Source organism: Episyrphus balteatus, chromosome 4, assembly GCF_945859705.1.
Source record: "Episyrphus balteatus chromosome 4, idEpiBalt1.1, whole genome shotgun sequence".
Lineage (NCBI taxonomy): Eukaryota > Metazoa > Arthropoda > Insecta > Diptera > Syrphidae > Episyrphus > Episyrphus balteatus.
In genome coordinates, this window is record NC_079137.1 from 28954424 (window position 1) to 28979839 (window position 25416).

General features: G+C 34.4%; 4 protein-coding genes and 4 long non-coding RNA genes across 8 annotated transcripts; 5 read left to right on the forward strand and 3 right to left on the reverse strand.

Moving 5' to 3' along the window:
* The first annotated feature begins 572 nt into the window (after nt 1-572).
* On the forward strand, nt 573-1182 carry LOC129919111 (uncharacterized). The gene is made up of 3 exons (XR_008773052.1): nt 573-686; nt 754-846; nt 904-1182. It is a non-coding gene; the product is annotated as an uncharacterized LOC129919111 (long non-coding RNA).
* Nucleotides 1183-3752: 2570 nt separating this feature from the next.
* On the reverse strand, nt 3753-5392 carry LOC129919737 (transmembrane protein 39A). The gene is made up of 4 exons (XM_056000725.1): nt 5039-5392; nt 4742-4980; nt 4139-4688; nt 3753-4072 (listed from the first exon to the last, which is right to left on the reverse strand). Exons 1-4 carry the CDS (start codon nt 5243-5245, stop codon nt 3830-3832), a joined length of 1239 nt encoding a protein of 412 aa, XP_055856700.1. The 5' UTR covers nt 5246-5392; the 3' UTR covers nt 3753-3829.
* Nucleotides 5393-9091: 3699 nt separating this feature from the next.
* LOC129919879 (uncharacterized) lies at nt 9092-10863 on the reverse strand. The gene is made up of 3 exons (XR_008773133.1): nt 10730-10863; nt 10571-10665; nt 9092-10511 (listed from the first exon to the last, which is right to left on the reverse strand). It is a non-coding gene; the product is annotated as an uncharacterized LOC129919879 (long non-coding RNA).
* Nucleotides 10864-11167: 304 nt separating this feature from the next.
* Nucleotides 11168-11774, forward strand: LOC129919880 (uncharacterized). Its single transcript, XR_008773134.1, has 3 exons — nt 11168-11509; nt 11599-11659; nt 11720-11774. It is a non-coding gene; the product is annotated as an uncharacterized LOC129919880 (long non-coding RNA).
* A 1418-nt stretch (nt 11775-13192) lies between these two features.
* Nucleotides 13193-14382, forward strand: LOC129919687 (replication termination factor 2). The gene is made up of 2 exons (XM_056000658.1): nt 13193-13384; nt 13447-14382. Exons 1-2 carry the CDS (start codon nt 13316-13318, stop codon nt 14347-14349), a joined length of 972 nt encoding a protein of 323 aa, XP_055856633.1. The 5' UTR covers nt 13193-13315; the 3' UTR covers nt 14350-14382.
* A 1916-nt stretch (nt 14383-16298) lies between these two features.
* LOC129919501 (cysteine--tRNA ligase, mitochondrial) lies at nt 16299-17972 on the reverse strand. Its single transcript, XM_056000396.1, has 2 exons — nt 17935-17972; nt 16299-17884 (listed from the first exon to the last, which is right to left on the reverse strand). Exons 1-2 carry the CDS (start codon nt 17946-17948, stop codon nt 16348-16350), a joined length of 1551 nt encoding a protein of 516 aa, XP_055856371.1. The 5' UTR covers nt 17949-17972; the 3' UTR covers nt 16299-16347.
* A 66-nt stretch (nt 17973-18038) lies between these two features.
* LOC129919502 (cytochrome c oxidase assembly factor 5) lies at nt 18039-18662 on the forward strand. Its single transcript, XM_056000398.1, has 3 exons — nt 18039-18306; nt 18384-18479; nt 18545-18662. Exons 1-3 carry the CDS (start codon nt 18202-18204, stop codon nt 18584-18586), a joined length of 243 nt encoding a protein of 80 aa, XP_055856373.1. The 5' UTR covers nt 18039-18201; the 3' UTR covers nt 18587-18662.
* A 2381-nt stretch (nt 18663-21043) lies between these two features.
* On the forward strand, nt 21044-21885 carry LOC129919578 (uncharacterized). Its single transcript, XR_008773093.1, has 2 exons — nt 21044-21572; nt 21629-21885. It is a non-coding gene; the product is annotated as an uncharacterized LOC129919578 (long non-coding RNA).
* The last annotated feature ends 3531 nt before the right edge of the window (nt 21886-25416 follow it).

The window sequence follows — 25416 nt, forward strand, 5'->3', positions numbered from 1 at the left end:
GAAGGGAGTCCGACTCGACTACGAAACGGGTCCCATGACGGCTCAAATTAGAATGGAAATATAGGATGTGTATTCGGTGTTGTTTAGTACAAGAAATAATCTTAAATCGTTACGATCGTAAACCGTAGGCTCGGTTACACGGGTTGTGTTTTTTATTTATGTTCGTTATACGTTGTTTTGGTAAATTCATGTCCTGATCGGTTCTTTTTTTTGTCAAATTATGTTCTGATCGTATTTGGCGTTAATATATGTTAATAAAAAGGTGACCATTGTGGTCAACCCCTAATTGTTGAGAGACACCTGTGGGCGAAAGGTTACATCTGTTTGTTTCATGGGGTTATAATTGAATATGGTACCTCCCTTACTCCGAATTTGGAAGAAGAAAGGGAAATTACATAAATTACGAGTTGAATCACTCATACCAAGGCAGGATAATACAAAAAAATATAATACTTGTACATTTTTAGCATCATTTGTAGGATTGTTGTTGTTTTTATTATTGAAGATGTGGATCGTATGATGTCGTCCAGTTATAGGAGAATCATACGAGATTTTTTTTGTATAGTTTTTCTGATATCTTATGGGACATGTTTTTTTTTGTTGTTGCGATGGTAAATCCTCACTTGCTTTTCTTGACAGTTGAAAAAAAATCGTGGTGACTAAAAGTGCGGCTTAGATAAATAAAAGTTCGTTATTATTTTAAATAAAGTGTAAATTAAAGAAAATATTTAATGTCAGCTTGTTTTTTTTTAGAGCACCCATAGTGTTTCTTAACATTCCCGATGGTTTTGTTTAGAAACCCCAAAAGAAATTAAAATTAAAATGTAGTTTTAAAAATACAAAGTGGTGAGTTCGGAAAAGAATTTTTTTTATTAAAATTAGTTCAAATCTTAAATGTTTTAGGTAAATTCTCGGCGGCCCCATAATAAAGCACTGAAGTGCTGGGCCGCCCGATAATTTTTTTTATTGATGCAGTTTTTTTGTCTGTTCTGGCCCACTGAATCCCAACTCGTCCTCGACCAACCCAATGACAACGGGCAGCAAAATAGTCGGGTTTTAACGAGGACCATCGAGAATGGATTTGTTTTTTTAAATACAGGAATAGGACCCCATCCGCCCAAAAATTTGGGGCTCCGCCACCTGAAAAAGAAACTAAAAAGGAAAACAAGTATCCGTGAGTGCCAACAATAATCAAAATATAAAAACCAAAAAGGAAGAAACTACTATCTAAAAGATACAAAGAAAGAAACAGAAAACTAAACTATGTGTTTGTGATCGTCCATTATTTATTAAAACATTTTTTTTGTTATGGCGTGAAGTTTAATCAAATAGTAAATAATTTGTTTTTTTTTTTATTTTCATTTTTGGATTGTGAGTGATTAGGAAATTTTTCTCCAGTGTCGACGGGGTTCCGAAATTTTGTTTAAAGTGCATTGTTCAACTACCTCCACAGAGCTCTTTAGGGGTAGGGAGAATTTTTGCCCAGTTTTCTCGTTTTGAATGTTAGGTGTGAATAAGGACCCGCCTGAAAGTATGGTCCATTTTGGTTGGGTAGTTTTCGGCATTTTGGAAAGATTTTTGAAATCACAGTTTAAAATTTATCTTGTTGTTTTGTTATACATATGATATTATTTGATTTATTCTGTTCTTATTTATTTTTTCTTGTTTGTTTAAATCTGTTATAAGTACTATATTGATTTGTTTAAATTAAGAAAGTTCCTCAAATAAACTTCAAAAACGCCACGAAGTGAGTGATTGTGTTTCACTGTTCCGATATACGGAACATGGATTTTTGAGAAAGTTCTTTCAGGGGTGCAGATTGTAGCTGAGTTTTGGTGAAGATGGTATGATCTAAAACCGATCATCCACCATTTTGGGGGAATCCAAACATGGCCGCGGATTTCCATGGTTGGGAGGGAATAGGCCACACTGCACCAACATCTGCAGTGCCCTTGAGATGATGATAGTCCGTCTGCTGTCACATCTTTCAAAAACGGTTTTTTTCGATTTTTGTTCTCGGCCTGATCTATGTTTTTGTTCGCAGGTGAGGTTAAGTTTCGGGGGCAAGATCCCCCCCATCCGGCGAGCTTATGCCGTGCATCGCAAGCAGGCCACGTCCTCCGGAACTTAACATTCCTTCCCTTCCTTTCCAAACACTTCCTTTTCTAATTTCCTACCTCATCCTATTTCCTACCTTACCGACCTACCTAAACCTCCTCCGCTCCTCTTGCCTCGCAACATAGAATATAATGTTTCGAGTAGTTATTTTACTTGAAAGACGCTTTCAACTTAAGATTTTGAGTCAGTAGTCAACTTCTCTATGTGTAGTCAATTACTCATAAAAAAGTTGCTGTTTATTTTCAAAAGATGATAAGTCCGGGACTTTTATGATGTTTTGACAGTAAAATTTTTTTTCGCTTAGCTGTAAAATCGAATATAGACTAAGTAGATGCTTCATATTTTGAAGGCAGGTGTGGTTATCCCCAAAGAACATATTCAGTTAAAAAAACGAATTTTGAAAAAAAGTGGACTTATCATGTTTTGAAAATGAACGATTCAATTATAAGTGATACCATTTCCATTTATGTATATCTAATTTTTAAATCATCATATTTCAACCAATTTTTTTAAAATAATCTATTTCAAATTTAAAAATAGGCCAACAAAAAAATAAAAGTTTTTTTAATTTTTTGTTCAAGCTATTTTTGTTCAGGCTATGAATTGTAATAATTAATAATAATTAATTAATTATTTATTAATTGTAATACAAAATTCACTAAAAACTATGTTTCTTTGCCTCCTAGTTTTTGAGAAAATTGTAAAAAAAAAAATAATTTGAAAAAGAAAAATCTGATAAAAAAGTAGTTTCTCCAAACCTAGAAGGTATAGAAACATGTAGTTTTCGTTGTTCGATAAGGAATCAATTGAGGTAGTTTTTTGTATGAGTGAATTTTGTATTAAAATTCATGGTCAGGACAAAAATAGTATTCAATGAGTTTTTTTTTAATTTTGTTCGCCTATTTTTAAATATACAATAATTCTACCTTTCGGAAATGGTATCATTTATAACTGTAAGTGTTGCCTTTGTTTTTAATAATTTTTTTTGTATTTAAATTACCTCTCCCGTGAACAATGATTGTCGTTGACCGATCAAAAAAAACTGATAAAATCCATGCATCTGTGGGAAATGTGAAAAAAAAACTTAAGATTATACAGTTAAAATATGTAATTTATTAAATTAATAGCCTTTTTTTGCACTTTGGTACCAATAACTTCCTAGTAACTCTAGATACGATAAAAACTATTACCATTCTGCAATCCCCTTTAGACGCGCATATTTTTAAAAAAGTTGGATACCTACGTTCCTATAGATTTTTTTTTATACCACAGGTGTTTGAAATTTTATATAATATATTTTTTTTTACATTTTGCATCGAAAAACGACTTTCAATATTTTTTAAAAGAAAAAGTGCAACAGCTATGAAAATTTTTAAATACTCATGGTTTTAGTCAATTATTGTAGAAAATTATAAAAAAAGAAATTTATAAAATTTATTCATTCGTGGATGATGAAATTTGAAATACACTGAACGAAAAAAAGGTAATATTTTCTAAACTGGTTGCGATCCAAATTTTTTCTATTTGGTAATAGTACAGTCATAAGTTAAGCTATCAGTCATTTTAGGCTCATCCATATTTTTTACTTGAGACCCTGTATATTAAAACAATTGAAAACAACAAAGCTTTGCGAATATAATTTGATTTATATATTTTATATCATAAGATGTATCACAAAAAATACATTTTATAAAAAATACCATTTCATTTATTAATTGTAATGTGCATTCATTTTCTCAGAGATCGAAGATTCGGCTGCGTAAACTTTCTTTGTAATAAGATAATCGCGTAGTATCTTAAATAAAGTAAAATGGTTGGTAAGTGCTAGAAAACTTAGAGACAACACATGATGCCATTCAATGGCAAACCATAAAACTAGAATCTGGAAGAGCACCAGAAAAACTTGCATACAAGAAAGAGCCATATAAATTGCTGATGGATTGTTGAAGAGTTTCTAAAAGAAAAACAAAAACAAAAATTAATTAAATACAAAAACAAGGCCGACGATTATACTTCTTACAAAAAATCGATAATGCGAAGTGTTTCCTGGTAGAGCAGTCGTCACTGGTCCCAAAGATTTATACAAATCTCCAGTATATCGTACAATGCTAGCATTACTCCATGCTGATGTTTTCGACCAAATTGATGGTTGGGAATTGGCACTGGACCGTCCATCCAAACGGCACCAAAGCCCCAAATGCAAAGCTGATCGATGCAAAATGTCACTGTATTTTGCTGGGAAGCAAAATACTGTGCACATAGTGAATCCACCTAGCCAAATGAATATTATATGCTGCGAAGCCCATAGCACATTATAGTGAATGAAATTTTGGGCATAGAAACATGGAACAAAGCCACCATAGTAAGCATTCACCACTGAGGTGAAGATCACCTGCTTGAAGCGATTGTTAAAATCGTTCTTAAGGCTTTCGACTTCATCGCGTATTGTTACTGGGCTCGATGAACAGCAGTGCATTGGCAGACCATTTAGATAAGAGCCTTCAACTTCACAGGATGTGCGAAAGAAGGGCTCAACTTGGAATCCAAAGATAAGCGAATACACGACCAATCTGAGGAAGGAAAATCATTTAAATAGTTTACTTTTCAATCAATAAAAACTTACGGATACATGAGCAAGAAAAGTGAAAGATAGTTTTGTCTTGTGTAAACCTTTACTATGCACAGACCCAGAATCAATAAAAGGACCGCACTAAATATGTACTTGGCCACCATTTTATAGGATCTCAATTGTCTGTCATTGTAAAAGATATCTAAACATTTGTTCATTAGGCAATAAAGAAGTCGACGTGATAGTATAATCACTGTGAAGATCACCAAATACGGCTCAATTAAATAGTAGTTCTAAAACCAAAAATAAAATGTTTAATGATTCACACAGAAGGTAACAACTTCAATTTACAATTGTATGATTTGTATGTGAATCTGGAATCCACCAAACTGTTCGATAAATGTGCAAAAATTGCATTCCAGCTCCGAAAAGTATAAACAAAAACATCACCAGTTCGTTGAGGAGCTCCGAACTGCTGGGAATTTCAGGAAACGGTATGTGCTTTGGCATTGGTGCAGCGTGACCGGTTTCTGATGGTGCATCACTATCGTTGTCCATTTATAATTAAAAAAATTTATTCAATAGTTGTATTTTTATTGTTTTAATAGAACATCTTTTTTGTTAATATTTTAATACGCTTTAAATCGAAAGAAAATTGTAAACAAAAAATCAACATCAACAGCGTTTTTACTTTTGAGATTTTGACATTTGAGATTTGATGCAAATTTGCATTCGAGTATCGAAATAGTTGAGTGATTATAAATGGCTGCATTCAGTGCATGAAATTACTTCTCGTTTTCATATAATTATGCTACGGTTGCAGCGGAACATAAAGGATTTTCATGTAAAAGTCTAGTACGCAAATCCAGCTAAATTTTAGCGGAGATAAAATTCCCATACAAGTTATCGATATCGATACATTTTTCGATAATTTGTATGGGAGCTAAAAATTAGCACGATTTGCGTACCAGTGCCCATGTTCTGTATCACGGGCGATAAAATATTTGAATGACTTTAAAATGCATTTTATCTCATCAAAATAAAAGAAATTTCGTTCAAAATCATAATTTCTCAATTCATAAATTCTGAATTTATAAGAAAATTTGCTTTATTTATGGAAGAAAATGGATTTTAGAGACGTTGAAAAACGTTTATCGCCAGTGATAAAGTTACAGAACAGGGGCCCAGGCTTAAATCAGGTAAAATGGTAAAAGCCTGGTACGCAGCTCACGCTAAATTTTAGCTCCCATACAAATTATCGAAAAATTTTATCTGAGCTAAAATGGATCCCATACAAATTATCGATAACTTGTATGGGAATTTATCTCAGCTAAAATTTAGCACGAAAAGCGTACCAGGCTAAATGTGGTAAACGAACAGACCATCAATCCATACAGGATTTGGTTCAGGAATTGATCTTGCCAATTTCGGTGGATTAGCTCTGGTTTAACCTTGGTTCAAGCATGGATTTGTACAACTGTAACTACTTGCCGAAGATCAACAACTTATGACCAACGAAGATGAAGATGGTACTAAGCACAAATTTTTGTGAAAAAGAGTATACACATTTGTTTCTTAAGCCTGGTACGCTGCTCACGCTAAATTTTAGCTCCCATACAAATTATCGAAAATTTTTAGCCGAGATAAAATGGATCCCATACAAGTTATCGATAACTTGTATGGGAATTTTATCTCAGCTAAAATTTAGCGCGAGCAGCGTACCAGGCTTTAGACCACATACTATGTTTTTTGCATCATTTTTTTTTAAGTTTTTTGTTCGGAAAAACTATAAAAATGTACTTTAGCTAAGCCCCAGGGGCTACGATGTTTTTGCATTTAAGCCTCTGGTACGCAGATCGCTCCAAATCTTAGCCTATACAAGCTATCGATAATTTGTATGGGATCCATTTTAGCTCAGCTAAAATTTTTCGATAATTTGTATGGGAACTAACAGCCATATTATTCACTAGTTTAAAAAATACATCTGGATGTAAAATTGTCAAATGTCAAAAATAACTTCAAATCCAAAATAGTTATCCCGATTTTAACTATGAAATTATTTAAACAATAGTCACAAATGACTATTTTTTTCTCTGTGTGGTAGTGAATATTATGGATTTCAGGATTTGGATTCATTTTTCAAATTTCAATTTCCTTACATCCAGATGTATTTTTTCAACTAGTGAATAATATGGCAGTAAAATTTATCTCAAACTGCGTACCAGGCTTTAACATATAAATATGCTCAGCCCCAACTGCGTTTTTTTTACCAGTTTAAGCCTGGTACGCTGCTCACACAGAGAAAAAATAAGGCAGGGATGACTATGCTCTGGTATATTTAACTTTATTTCTGGTATATTCAACTTTATTCTGATTAAATATACTAGAAGTAAAGTTATCCCTGGCGTTATGTTTTCTCCGTGCATGCTAAATTTTAGCCGAGATAAAATTCTCATACAAGTTATCGATAATTTGTATAGGACTCATTTTATCTCGGCTAAAAATTTTCGATAATTTGTATGGGAGCTAAAATTTAGCGCGAGCAGCGTACCAGGCTTTAGCCCGGTTTTAATAAAAACACACCTAATGTAGTTTAAGGTGAAATCACCTTCTCGCTCAGAATTGAGGTTAAACTACATTAGGTAATTACGTAATTACCACACACCGAACAGTCAAAAAACCATCGAGCATACTTTGTTTTCATAAGCCTGGTACGCTGCTCGCGCTAAATTTTAGCCGAGATAAAATTCTCATACAAGTTATCGATAATTTGTATGGGATCCATTTTAGCTCGGCTAAAAATTTTCGATAATTTGTATGGGAGCTAAAATTTAGCGCGAGCTGCGTACCAGGCTATAGGGAAGTTCGAACATTTGTCCTTGTCTTCTCTTTCTTTTTACAGTTACGATTTTGACGTTTTAAACTCGGCGAAAACCAAAACAAACCAACAAAACAAAGAAAGCAAAAAGTACAGCATAGAAATATAATTTAAATTCCGTATTTTTTTTTGATTTTAAAGTCTGGTACGCTGCTCGCGCATAATTTTAGCTCCCATACAAATTATCGAAAATTTTTATCTGAGCTAAAATGGATCCCATACAAATTATCGATAACTTGTATGGGAATTTTATCTCAAGCCTGGTACGCTGCTCGCGCTAAATTTTAGCTCCCATACAAATTATCGAAAATTTTTAGCCGAGATAAAATGGATCCCATACAAGTTATCGATAACTTGTATGGGAATTTTATCTCAGCTAAAATTTAGCGCGAGCAGCGTACCAGGCTTTAGAGGATATAATATATGGAGTGTTTGTGCTGTTAGTTCCGTAAAGCTTTTATAGAGGGCCCTAGTTTCTTTAAGTTTTTCGATGAGTGCATGCCTCCATTTTATTTTCATTAGATGGCTGTCATCAACAAGCGTGTTTATTTACAGCTGCGGAACCGTACTCTTAGGGCCAGTTGTACAAACGTGGTTCAGCCTCGGATCAGGAATTTAACCCACCGATTTCGGCGGATTAGCCGCGGGTCAACTTCGGTTCAAGCATGGATGTGGCTATTTTTACTTAAGTGGACCTTGCACCAGTGCTAAACCGGAACCTTAAGCGTGGTACGCTGCTTGCGCTAAATTTTAGCTGAGATAAAATTCCCATACAAGTTATCGATAACTTGTATGGGATCCATTTTATCTCGGCTAAAAATTTTCGATAATTTGTATGGGAGCTAAAATTTAGCGCGAGCAGCGTACCAGGCTTTACCACCGATTTCAGAAGATAAAAGTTGCTGAACCACGGATTAAATATTTGTACAACTGGGCCTTAACATGTCTATATTTTATTAGTTGGAAATTAAAGAAATTGAAATGTAGCTGAACGAATTTCAAACTTGTCCGATATTGACTCAAAAATTAGTCAAAACGAGGAAAGAGTTGAAATCAATCGAACTAGAGAGGGTGGAGGGCAATACGACGAACAATTCTAAATTAATGAAAACATAAAATTGGAAAAGTTGGAGATCTTGACAATATTTTCACCTACTTACGCCTGTAAGTCATAATTTGTCCAAATAAATAACATTAAAGATTCGCTTAGAAGCAGATTGTCAAATGATTCTAACTTTATCTTTTAGTTCAGCCTGCATTTTGCTTAGGGCAAGTTGTACAAATATTTAATCCGTATTTCAGCAACTTTTATCTTCTGAAATCGGCAGCAAGGTTGAAGTTTAGCACTGGTTCAAGGTTCATATATGTAGGTATAGCCACATTCGTGCTTGAACCGAAGTTGACCCGCAGCTAATCCGCCGAAATCGGTGGCTTAAATTCCTGATCCGAGGCTGATCCACGTTTGTACAACTGGCCCTTAAAGTGACGAAACGTAGCCCTGATATAAACTACTGTTGCTGGGCAAGAGGAGCGGAGGAGGTGTAGGTAGGTCGGTAAGGTAGGAAATAGGATGAGGTAGGAAATCAGAAAAGGAAGTGTTTGGAAAGGAAAGGAAGGAATGTCAAGTTCCGGAGGACGTGGCCTGCTTGCGATGCACGGCATAAGCTCGCCGGATGGGGGGGATCTTGCCCCCGAAACTTAACCTCACCTGCTAACAAAAACATAAATCAGGCCGAGAACAAAAATCGAAAAAAAACCGTTTTTGACAGATGTGACAGCAGACGGACTATCATCATCTCAAGGGCACTGCGGATGTTGGTGCAGTGTGGCCTATACCCTCCCAACCATGGAAATCCGCGGCCATGTTTGGATTCCCCCAAAGATGGTGGATGATCGGTTTCAGATCATACCATCTTCACTTAAACTCCGCTACCATGACACCCCTGAAAATATCTTCAAAAAGGCAGAGTTTCATTCACATGAAACTAAACAAAACACCAAACAAGTAGATTCTTTTCGACCCTTGGCGTCATTTAAGTTTATTCACATCATTGAATATAAAGAATACAAAACGACTTTTTAACTACAAAAAAAAATCGAATCAAATTTATCACTCGAAATTTACAGGACAATTTAACTAAAAAAAAGAATATTAGAAAAAAAAACAAAAGCGATTAAAAACCCTTCCTCGGAGTCGAGTTATTATCCAAAAAAAAGACACTGTTACCCTTTTCGGTAATAAATTTAGCTTTGACAAAAAAAAACGATCCTGGATAGCCTACCCCTAGAGAGCTCTTTGGAGGTATATTTCACCCTAGGATACCCAAAAACGAAAATTTCGCGTTGACCCCTTCAAAAATGGTTTTTATCACTTACATAATAATTAAATTTGGGAAATTAAAAAAATAAATAAATAATAAATAAATTTAAACTTTGACGCACAAAAAAAAAAATGTTTTAAATAAATAACGGACAATCACAAACACATAATTTCGTTTTCTATTTGCAGCTTTAAATTTTTTTCTTCTTTTCATTTTGGTAATCTTTTACTTTTCCGATGTTTTAACTTGTTCCCTTTTGTTTATTTCTTGTATTTTATTTGTCAAATTTTATGATCTAAGACTCACGGACATTTTGATTTCTGTTAGGTTCCCAGCTTATTTATCGGGGGGCGGAGCTCCCGATATTTGGGCGTTCGGGTTCAGAGCCTATACTTTCCAAAGAATAGGGTAATTTTCACTCCTTGTTCTGGCTCAATATATCATTAAAAACCCTGACCGATATAAGGCCCGTAGTCGGTGGGTTAGCCAATGACAAATTGCAATTAGAATACAAATCAGCAAGTTGGAAGTGGAACCTCGTGAGCAGGAACATTAAAAAAAAACATCCATAAAATATTACAGCGGCCCAGCACTCAAATTTCTAACTGGACCGCCGGAAATTCACCTAAGATATTAACGGCTATACTAATTTTTCTATTAAAAAAACTTCCAAAACTAACTCACCACTTTTATGTTTTCATCATTATGAATTTTATTTTTCCTTCAGGATTTCAAAAATAATCGGGAATATTCCTAAAACACTTTCTCAATTTACCATTCTAAAACAAAAAAAAACACAAAAAATGTACATTTAATAATTTTTACTGAGTTACAATTACACACTTTTAATTTTCGCCGCTGCAGCGTATGGTACCACGAACTGTTGAGAAATGTCAAGAATTTCAGTCACAACAAAAATTATGTCTCATATCATAAGACAGGAAGGTAAGCTATGCATAAAAAAAATACTCGGATGATTTTCCTCTAACTAAAATAAATAAATAAAATAAATTTGATCAGTGTGTGTGTATAAAAATCATAATTTGTGTCATTTTCCTTTCTTCTTCCAAATTCGTAGTAAGGGAGGTACCATATTCATATATAATTCAAAAAAAAAAATAATTGCCTGTAACCTTTCACCCACAGGTGGCCTACCAGTATTAAGGTGCAACTGCATTGGTCCCTTTTTAATTGACCATCGATCGTTGACACAAAATACGATGGGAACATTATTCGACAAAAAGAACCGATCACGACATGAATTTACTAAAACGACGGGTAACGAAATCAATTATAAAAACAAACACGTGTAAATGTGTAAAAGTTTGTAATCGTAACATGAAAACCGATTTAAGATTATTTCTTATACGAAGAAACACCGAATACCCATCATGGCATATATATTTCCATACTAATTTGAGCCGCTATGGGACCCGTTTCGTAGTCGAGGTCGGACTCACTTCGGAACCGATTCGGACCGAGGTCGGACTCGTTTGCTTGAAGGGAAAAGTTAAACTCGATCTACCGTACTGTCAACTCGATCCTACATGTATACGTATACCTATGAATCTTTTATTTTCTTATCGCTGTCAATCTGTCATTCTCATTCATTTAAATTTCGTGGTAAACAATAAATTCTTAATCTGTTTTTATTTCGATATTTCCTTTTTAGCTCTATTTTTCATTACTAAAAATTCTTTTTATATTTTCAGCGATGATCGCGACTGTCACCGAGGGAACCTCCTTCAGGGATTTCACCAAGGAAAAAGAATGGTAAGTTTTGTTTACATTTGTTGCTTTTGCAATTTTCATTGATTCCTTTTCCCATTCTAGGTCATGATTGCATCGGATGGACCAGTTCCCCAGGCGTCCGTAACACTACTTGGCATCGAGTTCACAACAAGAGAAGTCATACTACAATATTTCTTTCACATTTTATTTTTGTTTCTTTGTTTTATTTTGTTGAGGTACATCTATAAATTGAAAAGTGAAAACTTTCAAATTCATTTTGTTCAAACTTAATTTTTCCGAACGTAAAATTTGAAACAATGATACAGAAAGCTTATTTTTTTTTGTTCCAAAAACAATTTTTGTAGTTTTTTTTTCAAAAACAAATAGAGCTATAAATAAAGAAGTACCTAATAATTTTGTAAATCTCCCAAAAAAGTGGCCATTTAGTTATACCTTTAAGCCTGGTACGCTGCTCGCGCTAAATTTTAGCTGAGATAAAATTCCCATACAAGTTATCGATAACTTGTATGGGATCGATTTTATCTTGGCTAAAAATTTTCGATAATTTGTATGGGAGCTAAAATTTAGCGCGAGCAGCGTACCAGGGCCCCTGTTCTGTAACTTTATCACTGGCGATAAACGCTTTTGAATGTCTAAAAAATCCACTTTCTTCTATAAATAAAGCAAAACTTTTTTCAAATTCCAAAATTATGAAGAAAGAAAATATGATTTTCAACGAAATTTCTTTAATTTTGATGTTATAAAATGGATTTTAGAGTCGTTCAAAAATTTTATCGCCAGTGATAAAAGTTACAGAACAGGGGTACAGGCTTTAAGCCTGGTACGCTGCTCGCGCTAACTTTTAGCTCCCATACAAATTATCGAAAATTTTTAGCCGAGATAAAATGGATCCCATACAAGTTATCGATAACTTGTATGGGAATTTTATCTCAAGCCTGGTACGCTGCTCGCGCTAAATTTTAGCTGAGATAAAATTCCCATACAAGATATCGATAACTTGTATGGGATCCATTTTATCTCGGCTAAAAATTTTCGATAATTTGTATGGGAGCTAAAATTTAGCGAGAGCAGCGTACCAGGCTTGAAGCCTGGTACGCTGCTCGCGCTAAATTTTAGCTGAGATAAAATTCCCATACAAGATATCGATAACTTGTATGGGATCCATTTTATCTCGGCTAAAAATTTTCGATAATTTGTATGGGAGCTAAAATTTAGCGCGAGCAGCGTACCAGGCTTTAATCTGAAATTTTGTACACGAATAAATCTGTTATTTGCAAATTTCAATTAGTAGGTGTGCTTACAAATAAAACGCTGCGTAGCTTAAAATTAATTATTTTTGTTTCTAGTGTCCACACAAAAAAACTAGATCAAAACTGTATGGCACGCCAAAGGCACCACAAATAAATATTTTTTTTAAATTGCACGAGGCTCAAAAAAGATTCGCCATCCCTGCTCTAAGGTCTAACCTTATACGATGTGAGTCTGAACGAGGCCATTGAATTAGCACTGAATGTATACATTCCTTGTGTACCTGCTGAATATAGATTCCGCTGAATAAACTGCTGTCATCGAAAGTGTCATGTAAATTTTTATCATCTTTGTTCTGTTTTGAGTTTATTTTCGTTCGTAAATTAATCATAAAATTTTAACAAAAAATAAAATAAATAAACCTACAACATGGGATGCGATGGTGGTACTATTCCTCGACGAGATGAATTAGTTCGTTTAAAAAAGAAAGCTGAACAGGTAAGAAACAAAATTAATTCCCCAAAAGCCAACTTGATTCACTCCACTTTTCCTACTTCTAGAAAGACAAAGATGCTGAGCGTCAATTTCGCTGGTTACACTGCGCATTAACACAGCAACGTCTTCAGGAACCCATTGTCATGTGCACTTTAGGTCGCCTTTATTCCAAACAAAATGTCATTGAACAACTCTTGGAAAAGGACAAGATGCCCGAATCATCGAACCACATCAAAGGTATGCGCGATATCAAGGATTTGCATCTAACAAACAATCCAGCATTCAAAGATTGTAATAAGACCGAAGGTGGCCTCGATCCACGAGGCTCACCGTACATATGTAAACTGATGGGCATTGAAATGTCTGGCAACTTTCGATTCGTTGCCTTGTGGACTTGTGGATGCGCTTTCTCGGAACGAGCATTGAAACAAATTAAAACCAACACCTGTCCGTTGTGTCAGGTGCCATACTCAATTGAAGATGTTATCGTTTTGAATGGAAACGAAGAAGACATTGAATTGATGAAGTTAAAAGTGCAGATTCGTGCGGCTAGAAAAAAAGCTTCAAAGAAATCCAAATCAAAAAATTCTAAACCCACTGAAACTGCAACAACGACAACTGTTGTAAGTGAAACAATTGATGAAGGTAAAGGTTTAGAAGCAGAGCCAACAAAACCAGCCGAAGATGAACCAAGCACCGAAACAACACCAACCTTGTCTACTCAAGGAACTGAAGAACCAGCTTGTAGTGGAGCAAATAAGGCTCCAAAGAACGGTTTTTATTCAACAAGCAAGAGAAATGGTGCAAAGACTTTGGAAGACCCAGAAATCAAACGATTGAAGAACGACTACAGCGTTGCTCATGACCCGAAAGCAACCAATGTATATAAGTCCTTATTCACAAGCCACAAGAGCGAACAAGAGCAGAATCGGGCACATTGGGTCACATATAATCCTTTCTATAATTAAATTTAGCGAGTTTATAATTGAATATAAGGAACGGCACTATTTAATTAGTGGTAGTCTATTGATCATTAAATAAAAAATAAAAAAAAAAAAAACAAAAATCTAGAACTCTACATTTTACAATTTTCAAATTTATATTTTTTTATAATTTGCCTTAGCTTTCTTTTAGTAGTTTATGCTGCAAATCTAAGCATACACTTTAGGTAATCTTATATTATAATTGTAACACTTCAGTAATATTAGGATTTTGGGGCAGCGGAAACATGCCAATGACTTGGAGATTCATTTCTTAATAGGCCTTGTGAGGCTATCGTGACTGTTGATAGTAACAAGAACGTGGCAATCAAGAGTTCTCTCATCTAGGCAATTATCTTTATTGAGTCCACGAATGACAACTAAACTTAATGGAGCAATCCTTTATATTTCAAAATCCTTTCAACTACCTAATTTTGCCAGTGTGTTCGAAGCAGCATTGCTGGTATTTAAAGAGGATTGCAAATTACCTAGGTTAAATTTGAATCAATACCAAAACGTAGCTATTCTAACATAGTCAGGAAGCTAGAAATGCAACTGCTTCGGCCATGACATCCTCGAAATTGATTTAGCAGTGAAGAGATTAACTCTTAATGCTGAGCGGAAGCCTCAAAATCACTCTTATCTGGATCCGAAGCCCTATTGGTTTTGAGAGCAACGAAAAAGAAGATAAACAGGCCAGGCAAGGATCGGCTCTATATAAGTCGCTAGCGGAATAGTTAACATTCCCATAGGGTCTTGAAGGGCAATATCTTTTCATACAGGTGACACAACTTGACTAGCTGCAACATATTTAAAAAAATCTGGTCCATCTATAACACTGGTTAACAAAATTAATTTTTTTTTTGTTGCCGAAATCAAAATATACTTTTCTAAAGGTTTTCGGTGTGCTGAACTCGAACAATTTTCCTTATACAAAAGAATAAGGTCTAAAGTACTGCATTTTCTAACGGTAATATTTCAAAAAACGGGAGCTGATTAGTTTTTTCTGACTTCGGATTCGTGTTCAGCACACCGAAAACTTTCTAAAAAATGTTTATTTTTGTTTCGGCAACAAAACCCTTGTAAACCAGTGAAATAAATCCAAAACAAATGATATGATCTCCAAACCAAGAAAAGGAATTAGCAGGATCATTGTGGTCTGTGGTGTGCACAGGAAATTGGCATTTCCGATTATGTAAATATCGTCGGCATAGTGTGCAAGCAACTGGAAGGACTTCAGACGGTCACAAAATACGGCAGTTAGATCTTATAAGCCAAGTGAAGGAGAGGTCTCACCAATCTCGCCAAGTATATCAAATATGTTAAGGTCTTTTTTCTAGGGGCAATAAACAGCTTTCATCCATACAAATCACCTGGGCCAGAACTGTAAAAATTCGTATATAATAGGAGAGAACAATGTGCCCAACAATGCCATTAAAAACTTGATTTAAAAATCAACTGTTGTTGAAGCAAATGAACCCAACCATCGAAAGTGCCTTTTTTTGATCTGGGTTGTGCGAAAAGCAAACAACACCTGACCAGTTAGCATGGATCATGGTATAAAAAGGGAAGGTATGATCATTAGAAAAAACTCAGTATCGAGAACTGTCAAAACTTATGGCTACTTAAGGTTTTGACAGCCCAGCCCATTGAAATTGCTGTTGTAAACAAATTTGTCTTGGAAATTGTTGTTGCTTTTGACTTTGCCAAATGCCAAACGTCAAAACCTTATTACCCCATTTTGTAAGATGGCCATGGCGGCTCTAATGATCATACCTTGTCTTTTTATACCATGAGCATGGATGACATTTTGAGTAAATAATGATAAATGCCTTGGCACGTTTAATATTAACGCCAAACCACGGAATGCAATAAACCAAAACATATCTTCGGAGCGATAGAGTGAAGGTGATCTTTAACAAGGATGAAGCAACATCTTAAGTGAATAAACAAAAGTGTATTTCTTTATTTTTAGTAAAACCTTTTTTATTTAATATAGTTCCATGTGCTACCTTGACTGTGATCTTTTAATTGAATACCATTTCTCTGCAAGCAATTTCTTAATTCGTCACACACTTTAAACATTTCCTTATTTTTACTTTCCATCGCTCGTTGTCTCATTTCATTTCTTGTTTTCACTAAATCCTCCAACAATAATGACAAATCCAAATTCTTATCACTTTTTTTTACTGTTTTCATCATTTCAAAACCAAACATCTGCAAGTTACTATTGATAAAATTTCGAACTGCTGCCACTGTATCAAGGTTAGATGCAAAAATATCTACTTGTTCAGCCGTCGAATTAATAGATTTACTTACTGTTGATGCAAGTTCTATTAAGACTCCGACACATCGAGCTGTATTGAAATCATCCTTTAGATGTTGGTTCAGAAGAACCTTGGATTGTGAAAGTAGTTCAAGAATTTGATTAGAATCTATTGATGCACTACGCTTTTTACCTTCCAAATAAGCATCAACATTCGAATTAAACTCAGAGAATCTCTTAAGAGTACCTTGAGCAGTATTCATCATACTATCTCCATACTCCACAGAACTTCGATAGTTAGATAACATACAAGCCATGCGAAAGTCATTACTGGAGTAAGTTTTCAAAAGTTCATCGATTCCGATTGTATTTTTGAGAGATTTTGACATCTTTTCCGACTGACCAACAACACTCAAATGTCCCGTGTGGAGCCAATAATTGACCCATTGTGGAGTTTTGTGAAATACACAACATTGTGCTTCCTCATTTTCGTGGTGTGGGAATTTTAGATCCAACCCTCCAGCATGAATGTCAATAGACTTGCCAAATATCATACTGGCTAAAGCACTACATTCTATATGCCAACCTGGACGCCCATCGCCCCATGGTGATTGCCAAGAAGGTTCGTTTGGTTCTTTTTTCGCCTTCCAAAGCGCGAAATCAACTGTAGATTCTTTTGTTTCATGACTCACTTGCTCTAGATTGAGTTTCTGAAGCTTTCCGTATCCGGAATGTGAGCTTACATCAAAGTAAATCGATTGATCTCTTCCAATATATGCCGATTTATCTTGAACGATTTTATCGATAAATGCAACTATTTGTGGAATATTTTCCGTCACTCTGATTTTAACATTTGGCTCTGCAACTCCCAATCTATCCATATCATTCCAGAACTCTAGTTCATAGGATTTCGCCAAATCTTGACATGACTTGCCACTTTCTTGACTTCGTTGAATGATTTTATCATCAATATCGGTAATGTTCATTGCAGTGACAAGATTAATTTTAAAATGATTGCGCAGTATTCTCTGTATAATATCGAGTTTAACGTAACAACTTGCATGGCCAAGGTGAGAGGAATCATAAACAGTTGGACCACAAGTGTACCAAGTTGCAATGTGCTCATTTTGCAACACTAGGGGTACATTCGAACGTGTGATAGTGTTATACACTTGTATACCAGTTTCGTAGCCGGCTGGCTTATGCCATTGGTGAGAGTATTTGCAGAGTTGTTTTAGCGATAATCCATGATTAGTCCTTGGAATAACATATTTAATAGATTTATCTCAATAATTATATCAACTTACCTTAAATGCAACATATTTTCGATTTAAATAATCGATTTCTAGATATAAACAAATACACTCCGGAGAGGAAAAAAAAAATTTCTTACTTGACTTGACAACTTTGTTTGACACAACTCAGCTGATGAGTGTTTTGAGGTATAACACTTTTGATTCTTCAAATCAAACCAAAACCATTCGGTGGTGAAGTTGATACGGATAGTGGATTGAATTTGTGGATGCGATTTTATTATTAATAAATAAAAGGATTTATAAATAAGTACTTTCAAGATGATGCGATATGAGGGTGAGGAAAAGCTGGCTGATAATACAGCCTGCGCTGGTGTTCGAGCAGACTTGAAAATGTGCCTCCTAGAGAGTGATTGCTGCAAAAAGGTTTAACCCAATAACCCAACTATGAACTGTACCAACTTTTTGTTTTTTTTTTGTCAATAATTTTGTTTATTTTTAAGGATCATAAAACTCCACGAGAATGCCTGCAAGCGCATAATGTTCCTGATGAATGCCAGGTGCTCAGAAACACATTTTTCGAATGCAAAAGATCTATTGTAAGTTGATGTTTTTTTTGGGATATTTTGTGTTTTTTTGGTTAATGTGTAGTTTGTCTTTTCAGTTGGACAATAGACAGAGATTCCGTGGACGAAAAGGGTATTGAATGTTATTATTTTTATAAGTTATATAAATGTGAACAATAAGAAAATTTAAAAATACATAAAATTCATTTCTGTAAAGATTTTCATAACTATTTTTTTCACATTTGTTATCTGTCAAGAAAGAGGACTTTCAGTTCGATTCTCGAAGAAGGGGATACTGGGGTAAGAAGCTAATGATGTGATCTTTTTCATCGGCTATATAAAGGAAACCTTGTAACTCCCAAAATCAAACGAAAGAGTAGAGAGACAACAGAGTAGTTGGGGAATAACGTGCTGTGCAAAATTTGATTTTAAGTCTATTTAGAGTTTTCGCTAATGTCGTTTTCTATTGACTTTTGAGATTTTTGTGTAAAATTCTCAGATTTTCCACTGCAAATAGAATATGAAATCTAGTTTTGTAATTGTGTGCGAAATCTGTGTGTATAAAAAAAATAAAACAACAACAAATGTTCAGACAAATGTCAAACAGAGGAGTGTGTGTGAAAGTGCGTGTGTTTGTATGCGTGAATCTTGATAAAAATCCAGAATCAGATTCTTGAATCTCAGATTCATTTTTTTGTCATATTTTTGAATCTCAGGACGCAAATAGATCATGAAATCTGAGATTTGTCCACTATTTCCCCTCTTCACCCCCCCCTTTCAGCTGTCAAATTCACAAATCTCATTCTGAGATTCGTCAATAGAAAACGACATAAGACTTCCGCTGACATATTTTCTAAAAAAAATGGCATTCAAAAGTCATTTTAAAAAAGGTGGATAAATTTTAGCCGAGATAAAATTCCCATACAAGTTATCGATAATTTGTATGGGATCCATTTTAGCTCAGATAAAATTTTTCGATCATTTGTATGGGAGCTAAAATTTAGCGCGAGCTGCGTACCAGGCTTTACGACGTTACGAGGTTTCCTTAAATGAGACTGATGTTTTGTGACTTGTGAGGTTTGCCAGAATAGGGCCGTTGATTTTTTAAGACTAGCACGCAACTGAAGCGGAACGAGATTTTCTAGTCAAAAATAGCACAACGATATCTTGAACGAAATTTAATATTTTTGTTTCAAAACTTATGTTGTTTTCAACTGGCTTCAAGCTTGGTACGCTGCTCGCGCTAAATTTTAGCCGAGATAAAATTCCCATACAAGTTATCGATTATTTGTATGGGATCCATTTTAGCTCGGCTAAAATTTTTCGATAATTTGTATGGGAGCTAAAATTTAGCGCGAGCAGCGTACCAGGCTTTAGGGTATAGCAAAAGTGCAAGACCATTCGTCGCCTCAATAAAATAATGTCGTATGTTACATTCGGCTACTTTTGGGAAAACGCAATTAAAGTTCAGGGGTCAAATCGTCGCATACGTTAACGAGTAACTCGTTAACGAAATCTGTTCATTTGGCATGATGTCATACGTACAGCAAACGACTTCGTATTCAACTGAACGGAATGTCATTCGTTTGGTTTGAAGCTTTCGAACAAATTGTTAATGGGTTCAAAAAGTAATGAAAATATAAGAATATCTTATTTTAAAAATAATCAAACTGTTTGAAATCACGAAAACATACATTAGGGCATATATTAACAAAATAAAATTTCACCAAAAGAGTTCAAAGCACCAGCACCAACCCCCAATGATTTAAGCCTGGTACGCTGCTCGCGCTAAATTTTAGCTGAGATAAAATTCCCATACAAGTTATCGATAACTTGTATGGGATCCATTTTATCCCGGCTAAAAATTTTCGATAATTTGTATGGGAGCTAAAATTTAGCGCGAGCAGCGTACCAGGCTTTAAGAAAAAAATAATTCATCAAATTAGAATTATATGGAAAAAAAATTTGATTTTAAAACTAAAACGACGTGATTAGCCAAAAAAAATAATAAAACTCTTAAAGCCTGGTACGCTGCTGGCGCTAAATTTTAGCTCCCATACAAATTATCGAAAAATTTTAGCCGAGCTAAAATGAGTCCCATACAAATTATCGATAACTTGTATGGAAATTTTATCTTGGCTAAAATTTAGCGCGAGCAGCGTACCAGGCTTAAGGCTTAACTACATTCACCACTTTTTGAAAAAGTACAAAAGTGAAAATATTTTTTTTCTCGCTAGCGGGATTTTTTTGTAAAAAAGAATTTACAAATTGATTTTTGGACGGAAAAATAAGCATTCTGCATCATTTATTTTAATTTTCTAGCCCGAAAAACCATACAAAAATGCGTTTGAAAATTTTCACTTTTGTACTTTTTCACTTTTTGAGCCAATGTAGTTAAGGCTTTAAAATGTATAAAAAAAAATAAAAAAAAAATTCTTGTCAAAAGTGGGATTCGAACCCATGTCATTTACGCTCCCATATCTTTAGAAGGCAACATTGTTTTTTGAGTCAGGCGTCTCAGACCACTCGGCCATCCTCGCATAGGGGTCGACGAAGTCAAATTTGTCAGCAATTATGTTTTGGCCTATGCCCTGCAAACCAAACCTCAGTAGTTTAGGGGAAATTACAACCACCAACAAAGTCTATACTTTGTAGGTGTATGTGTTTCCTTATTTACCAAAATCTCTCCCCTCAAAATATTGTAGTTTTGTTTCTCCTGAAAAAAATAAACTCTTTGGTAAATGGAAGGAAAAGAGAGCGATGTATGCAATGCACAAAGTTTTGTCTCTTTTGTAATGGCGGCGCGCCATTGATTTGACTTTTCCTGCATTTTATATTTTCTAGTGAAACCTTGATAGCCGCAGCAACATATTCGTTAAGAAAAAAAAACATTTCTGTGCTCCATTTGATAGATAAATAGAACAATTTAACTTAAAAAATAAATAAAATCTTCTCAGTGTTATTTGTGAAAACTATTTTAAAAAAAAAACAATCTACCGCACAAATTCTTCGGCACGCCACATAAATTCCACCACCATTTCCACCATCAAAATGCACAGCCTCAGCCTTGTGCATTTAGAAAAAAAATGACACAAAAACAACCACCAATTGATTTGGAAAATAAAGGTATGCTGATTATAAAATTGATAAATTATAAAGTTGTTGATTTTTCTGTCTTTTAGTGGCGATCAATTCCAGACATCATTGACTGAGTTTACAGCAGCTTCAGCCTTGAGCATTTAGAAAAAAAAGGCAAAACAAGATACAAAAACTACCACCAAAGTGCAGACTGCAGAGTATTTTTTTTTTTTTCATTTTTCTCAACTGCCCAGGCCACAGTGGCGTGCCCAAGGATCTTTTTTTTTATGTATTTTGTTTTAAAAAAAAAACTATTTTGTGTTTTTCCAATAAAATATTAAATAATAGTTGTTTAAAAGAATTGTTTGTTTGTTTTGAAGATTTTTTTATTTTCAGATGAAATTAAAATATGGATTTTAGCAGTACGGATATAAACCCATGAAAGTGCTCCAAATAAGTACTTTAAAAGTACAAGTTTCAGTGCTTTTTCTGTAGGTAAAAAAGTACTGCAAAATGTACATCAGAACCACTTCCAGAAGTGCTTCGCTGATGCACTTTTGAATAACATTATTTGTCTGTACTATTAATGGAGGGGAAATTTATTTCATCTTGCATGCAAGAAAGAGATAGCTGCTTCACGTATTCTTATATACAGAAAGTATATAACTGAGTTTTTTCCCGGGCTCCTATCTTTTTTCAGTGGAAAAGAAGTACTTCTTTTACGTACATATTTCACCGGTTTTTTCTGTAGTTCTGCGTTTGCTGGGAATATTCCAATGCAGAAACAAATAATAGTCAATTTTCTCCAATATGCCGATGTCGTATGTAACATTTTCACAGAAACTATTTGTTAGCCAAACACATACGACAAATTGATGACACATACGACAAAAATAACCAAAGTTTAATTCGACACTTGTTTACGACATACGACAAATAGATGTCAAATTCAATGCGAAAAAACACTTAGAGAGGAAGGTTTTTTCTTTTAAAACAAATAACGTTAATTTATTAACGTTTTAAAATCACATTGACTCTTAGTAATAACTCGAGTTTAGCAAAACTCGATGGTAATAAAACATACATCTTACTTCTAAACTTAGAATTGCTTTAAAAGCAGTTCACCAATAAAATGATAGAACTTTTTTAATTTGGAAGTGAGATGTATGTGTTATTTTTTGTTAAAATCGAGGTTTCGCTAAATTAGGATATATTACTATGGGTTATTGACTTCACAACCAAATTCTTTCTTAAAGAGAAACTAACATAAATAGAAAACAAAAATAATTTAAAGCAATTTTAAAATTAATGAGATCACTGTTTACTAAAATTAAGTTACTATTCAAGTTGAATTAAAATTATTACAGTTTTAAGATAGCACGATAAAAGCTTCATACAAATTTCGTAGGGCCAAGTTTACATTGTCACTGGATTGGGAACATTGGGGGAACCTAAGTGCCAGTTGTACAAACATGGATCAGCCGTGGTTCAGGAATTTAACTCGTCGATTTCGGCGAATTAGCTGCGGGTCAACTTCGGTTCAAGTATGGATGTGGCTATTTGAACATATATGAACCTTCAACGATTGATAAGCCTCAGCTTTACTAAATTAAATATTTGTACAACTGGCCCTAAATGATCGACATCAAGGAATTCATCTTACAATATTTAGTTACGTATGCTAAATTAATAAAATCATAAAACCACTATTTTATGCACTTTGTATGCATAAAATAGAGCATAACGCTCCTCGGATAAACTTGGCAAAGGTCCACTTGTCCGACCTGCTCGACATCTTGATTGCAACTGAAATTACACTCGTCAGTGTATTTCCTTATGGGACATACCACAAACGTTTACTGAAATTCCAGTAAAATATTGTTGTATGTGTAGCAAAAACAGCACATACGACAATTATTTACCGAACGAAGAAAAACACAGATTTTGTATGAAAAATTTGTAGTATGTGATAATTTTTGTCGTATGTGCACGTTTTCTGTGCACTTACGACAAAAAGCTACTGAAAATGTTTGTAAACCTACACATACGACAAAATGCATAGCGATTATCTCGGAAACGGATACAGATATCGAAAAACGGATTTCACAGAATGAAAGAAAAAAAATCAATTAGCAAAACTGCATTCAAATCTCAAAACCTCAATTTTGCACATACGACAATATTTTATTGAGGCGACGCATTGTAAAATTTCAATCCATATATTAGGGGTATTCACGATCCGATGCAACTGGTCTTGTATCATTGCAAAAGTGCAAAAGTGTAACATCTTACAACACTACAACAACAAAATATACGGATTAAAATTTTACAACAGTCTTGCACTTTTGCTATACCCTAGACCTATTGCAAAATAAAAATACAATAGAGTAAAATTATTTTTGACAGATGGCAGCTCACCGTCGCGTCGCCCATGATAAACAGTTTGTCTTTTTTATTCTGTTTATTATGGTTGTCGGCACTCATGTCCCGTAATTTAGTTTCTTTTGATGTAAAATAATTTGTGAAAATTAATTAACCCGAACAAAACAAAGAATTAAATTATAAAAAATGGAAAAAAAAGAAGAAGCAACAGTGGAGGAACTAGTGGCGTACGTTGAGTCGCCAGGGCCCCTTAGATGCAAAAAAAAGTATGTATACGCCATAAATTTTTTTTTGTACCTATGGCTTATTTATTTTTAGGTTTACTTTAATGTTTTAATATGCTCGTAATGCACTTTGCTATACTTACTTAAAATTTCTATCATAAAAGTATTAAATACTTGTACTAGGGGCCCCCAAAATTAAATATTTAGAGACCCCTAAAATAAATTTTTTTTTAGCTTAGAATTGATAGTTCTTGGGGCCTCTGTTCTGAAGTTAGTTTATTTCTTTTGGGGCCCCTGAAAAATTATTTTTAGGGCCTCAAAATTAAGTGCTTAGAGGCCCCTAAAATATAATATAACTTTTTTGGAGCCAAGAATTAATAGGTATTGGGGCCTCTGTTCTAAAGTAATATTCGGAATGCCACCAATAACGTAATGTTTTTATTTTGGGCCCTGATGTATTTATGTTGGGGCCCCTGAATTGATATTTAATTTTCTATTTGATTGTTTTGAACCACTGAAGCAATAGCTTTTGAGGATCCCCAAATATAATATTTGTCATGCCATCAGAAAATTTGATGAATATTTTTGGGCTCCTTAGTAATAGATTTTGGGGTTCCTGAAAAATTATGATTTTGGGACCCTTCATATAATATTTTTGGAGTCCCGGAGTCATATTTTTGTGGGGATCCTAAAGTAATATTTAATAATCCATCAACAAATGTAATTTAATTTAAAAAACAATTTTTTTTAATTTTTTTGTTTACGCCCTGAAGTAAAGGCTTTTGGGGCCCCTGGCCTGAAGTTGGGTTTTGCTTTTTTGGGGCCCCTAATGTTGCAAAGATTTTTCAAGTAATATTTTTTGGGGCCCTAAGATAAAATTATAATTTTTCTTTTAAAAAAGCAGTTTATTTTTTTGGGGCCCCTGGGGTAACCTTTTTATTAAATCAATATATATTGTGTGGCTACCAATGTATTATACATTACACTGAATGACATAATTGTGCCCATGATTATGAAGGTGGACTAAGTCACTTTTTGAATTGTTTGAAGAAAAACTTACATAATTATTTTCTTATAACGATTTATTTATATTTCTTTTATGAAATCACTAGAGGAGCAATAAAGAAGTTTATTTACTGCGATTTCGCTTTCAAATAAACTTTACCCCTTAAATAATAATTATTTTTAGGCTAGATTTGATGCCATTTTTTGGAGTGACCTAGTCCACTTTCATAAATTAGGGCACAATTTGTGTCCCTTGTATCCGAAGTGATTCAAATACATCG

Bases quoted from the DNA above. Each gene is read 5' to 3' on its own strand.
- LOC129919737 (XM_056000725.1), bottom strand. From the start codon at position 5,245: ATGGACAACGATAGTGATGCACCATCAGAAACCGGTCACGCTGCACCA. The intron at 4,981-5,038 runs GTAAATTGAAGT...TTTTGGTTTTAG, and splicing joins CACATACAAATCATACAATT to AACTACTATTTAATTGAGCC. The intron at 4,689-4,741 runs GTAAGTTTTTAT...TTCCTTCCTCAG, and splicing joins CTTTTCTTGCTCATGTATCC to ATTGGTCGTGTATTCGCTTA.
- LOC129919687 (XM_056000658.1), top strand. From the start codon at position 13,316: ATGGGATGCGATGGTGGTACTATTCCTCGACGAGATGAATTAGTTCGT. The intron at 13,385-13,446 runs GTAAGAAACAAA...TCCTACTTCTAG, and splicing joins TAAAAAAGAAAGCTGAACAG to AAAGACAAAGATGCTGAGCG.
- LOC129919502 (XM_056000398.1), top strand. From the start codon at position 18,202: ATGATGCGATATGAGGGTGAGGAAAAGCTGGCTGATAATACAGCCTGC. The intron at 18,307-18,383 runs GTTTAACCCAAT...TTTATTTTTAAG, and splicing joins AGAGTGATTGCTGCAAAAAG to GATCATAAAACTCCACGAGA. The intron at 18,480-18,544 runs GTAAGTTGATGT...TTGTCTTTTCAG, and splicing joins TCGAATGCAAAAGATCTATT to TTGGACAATAGACAGAGATT.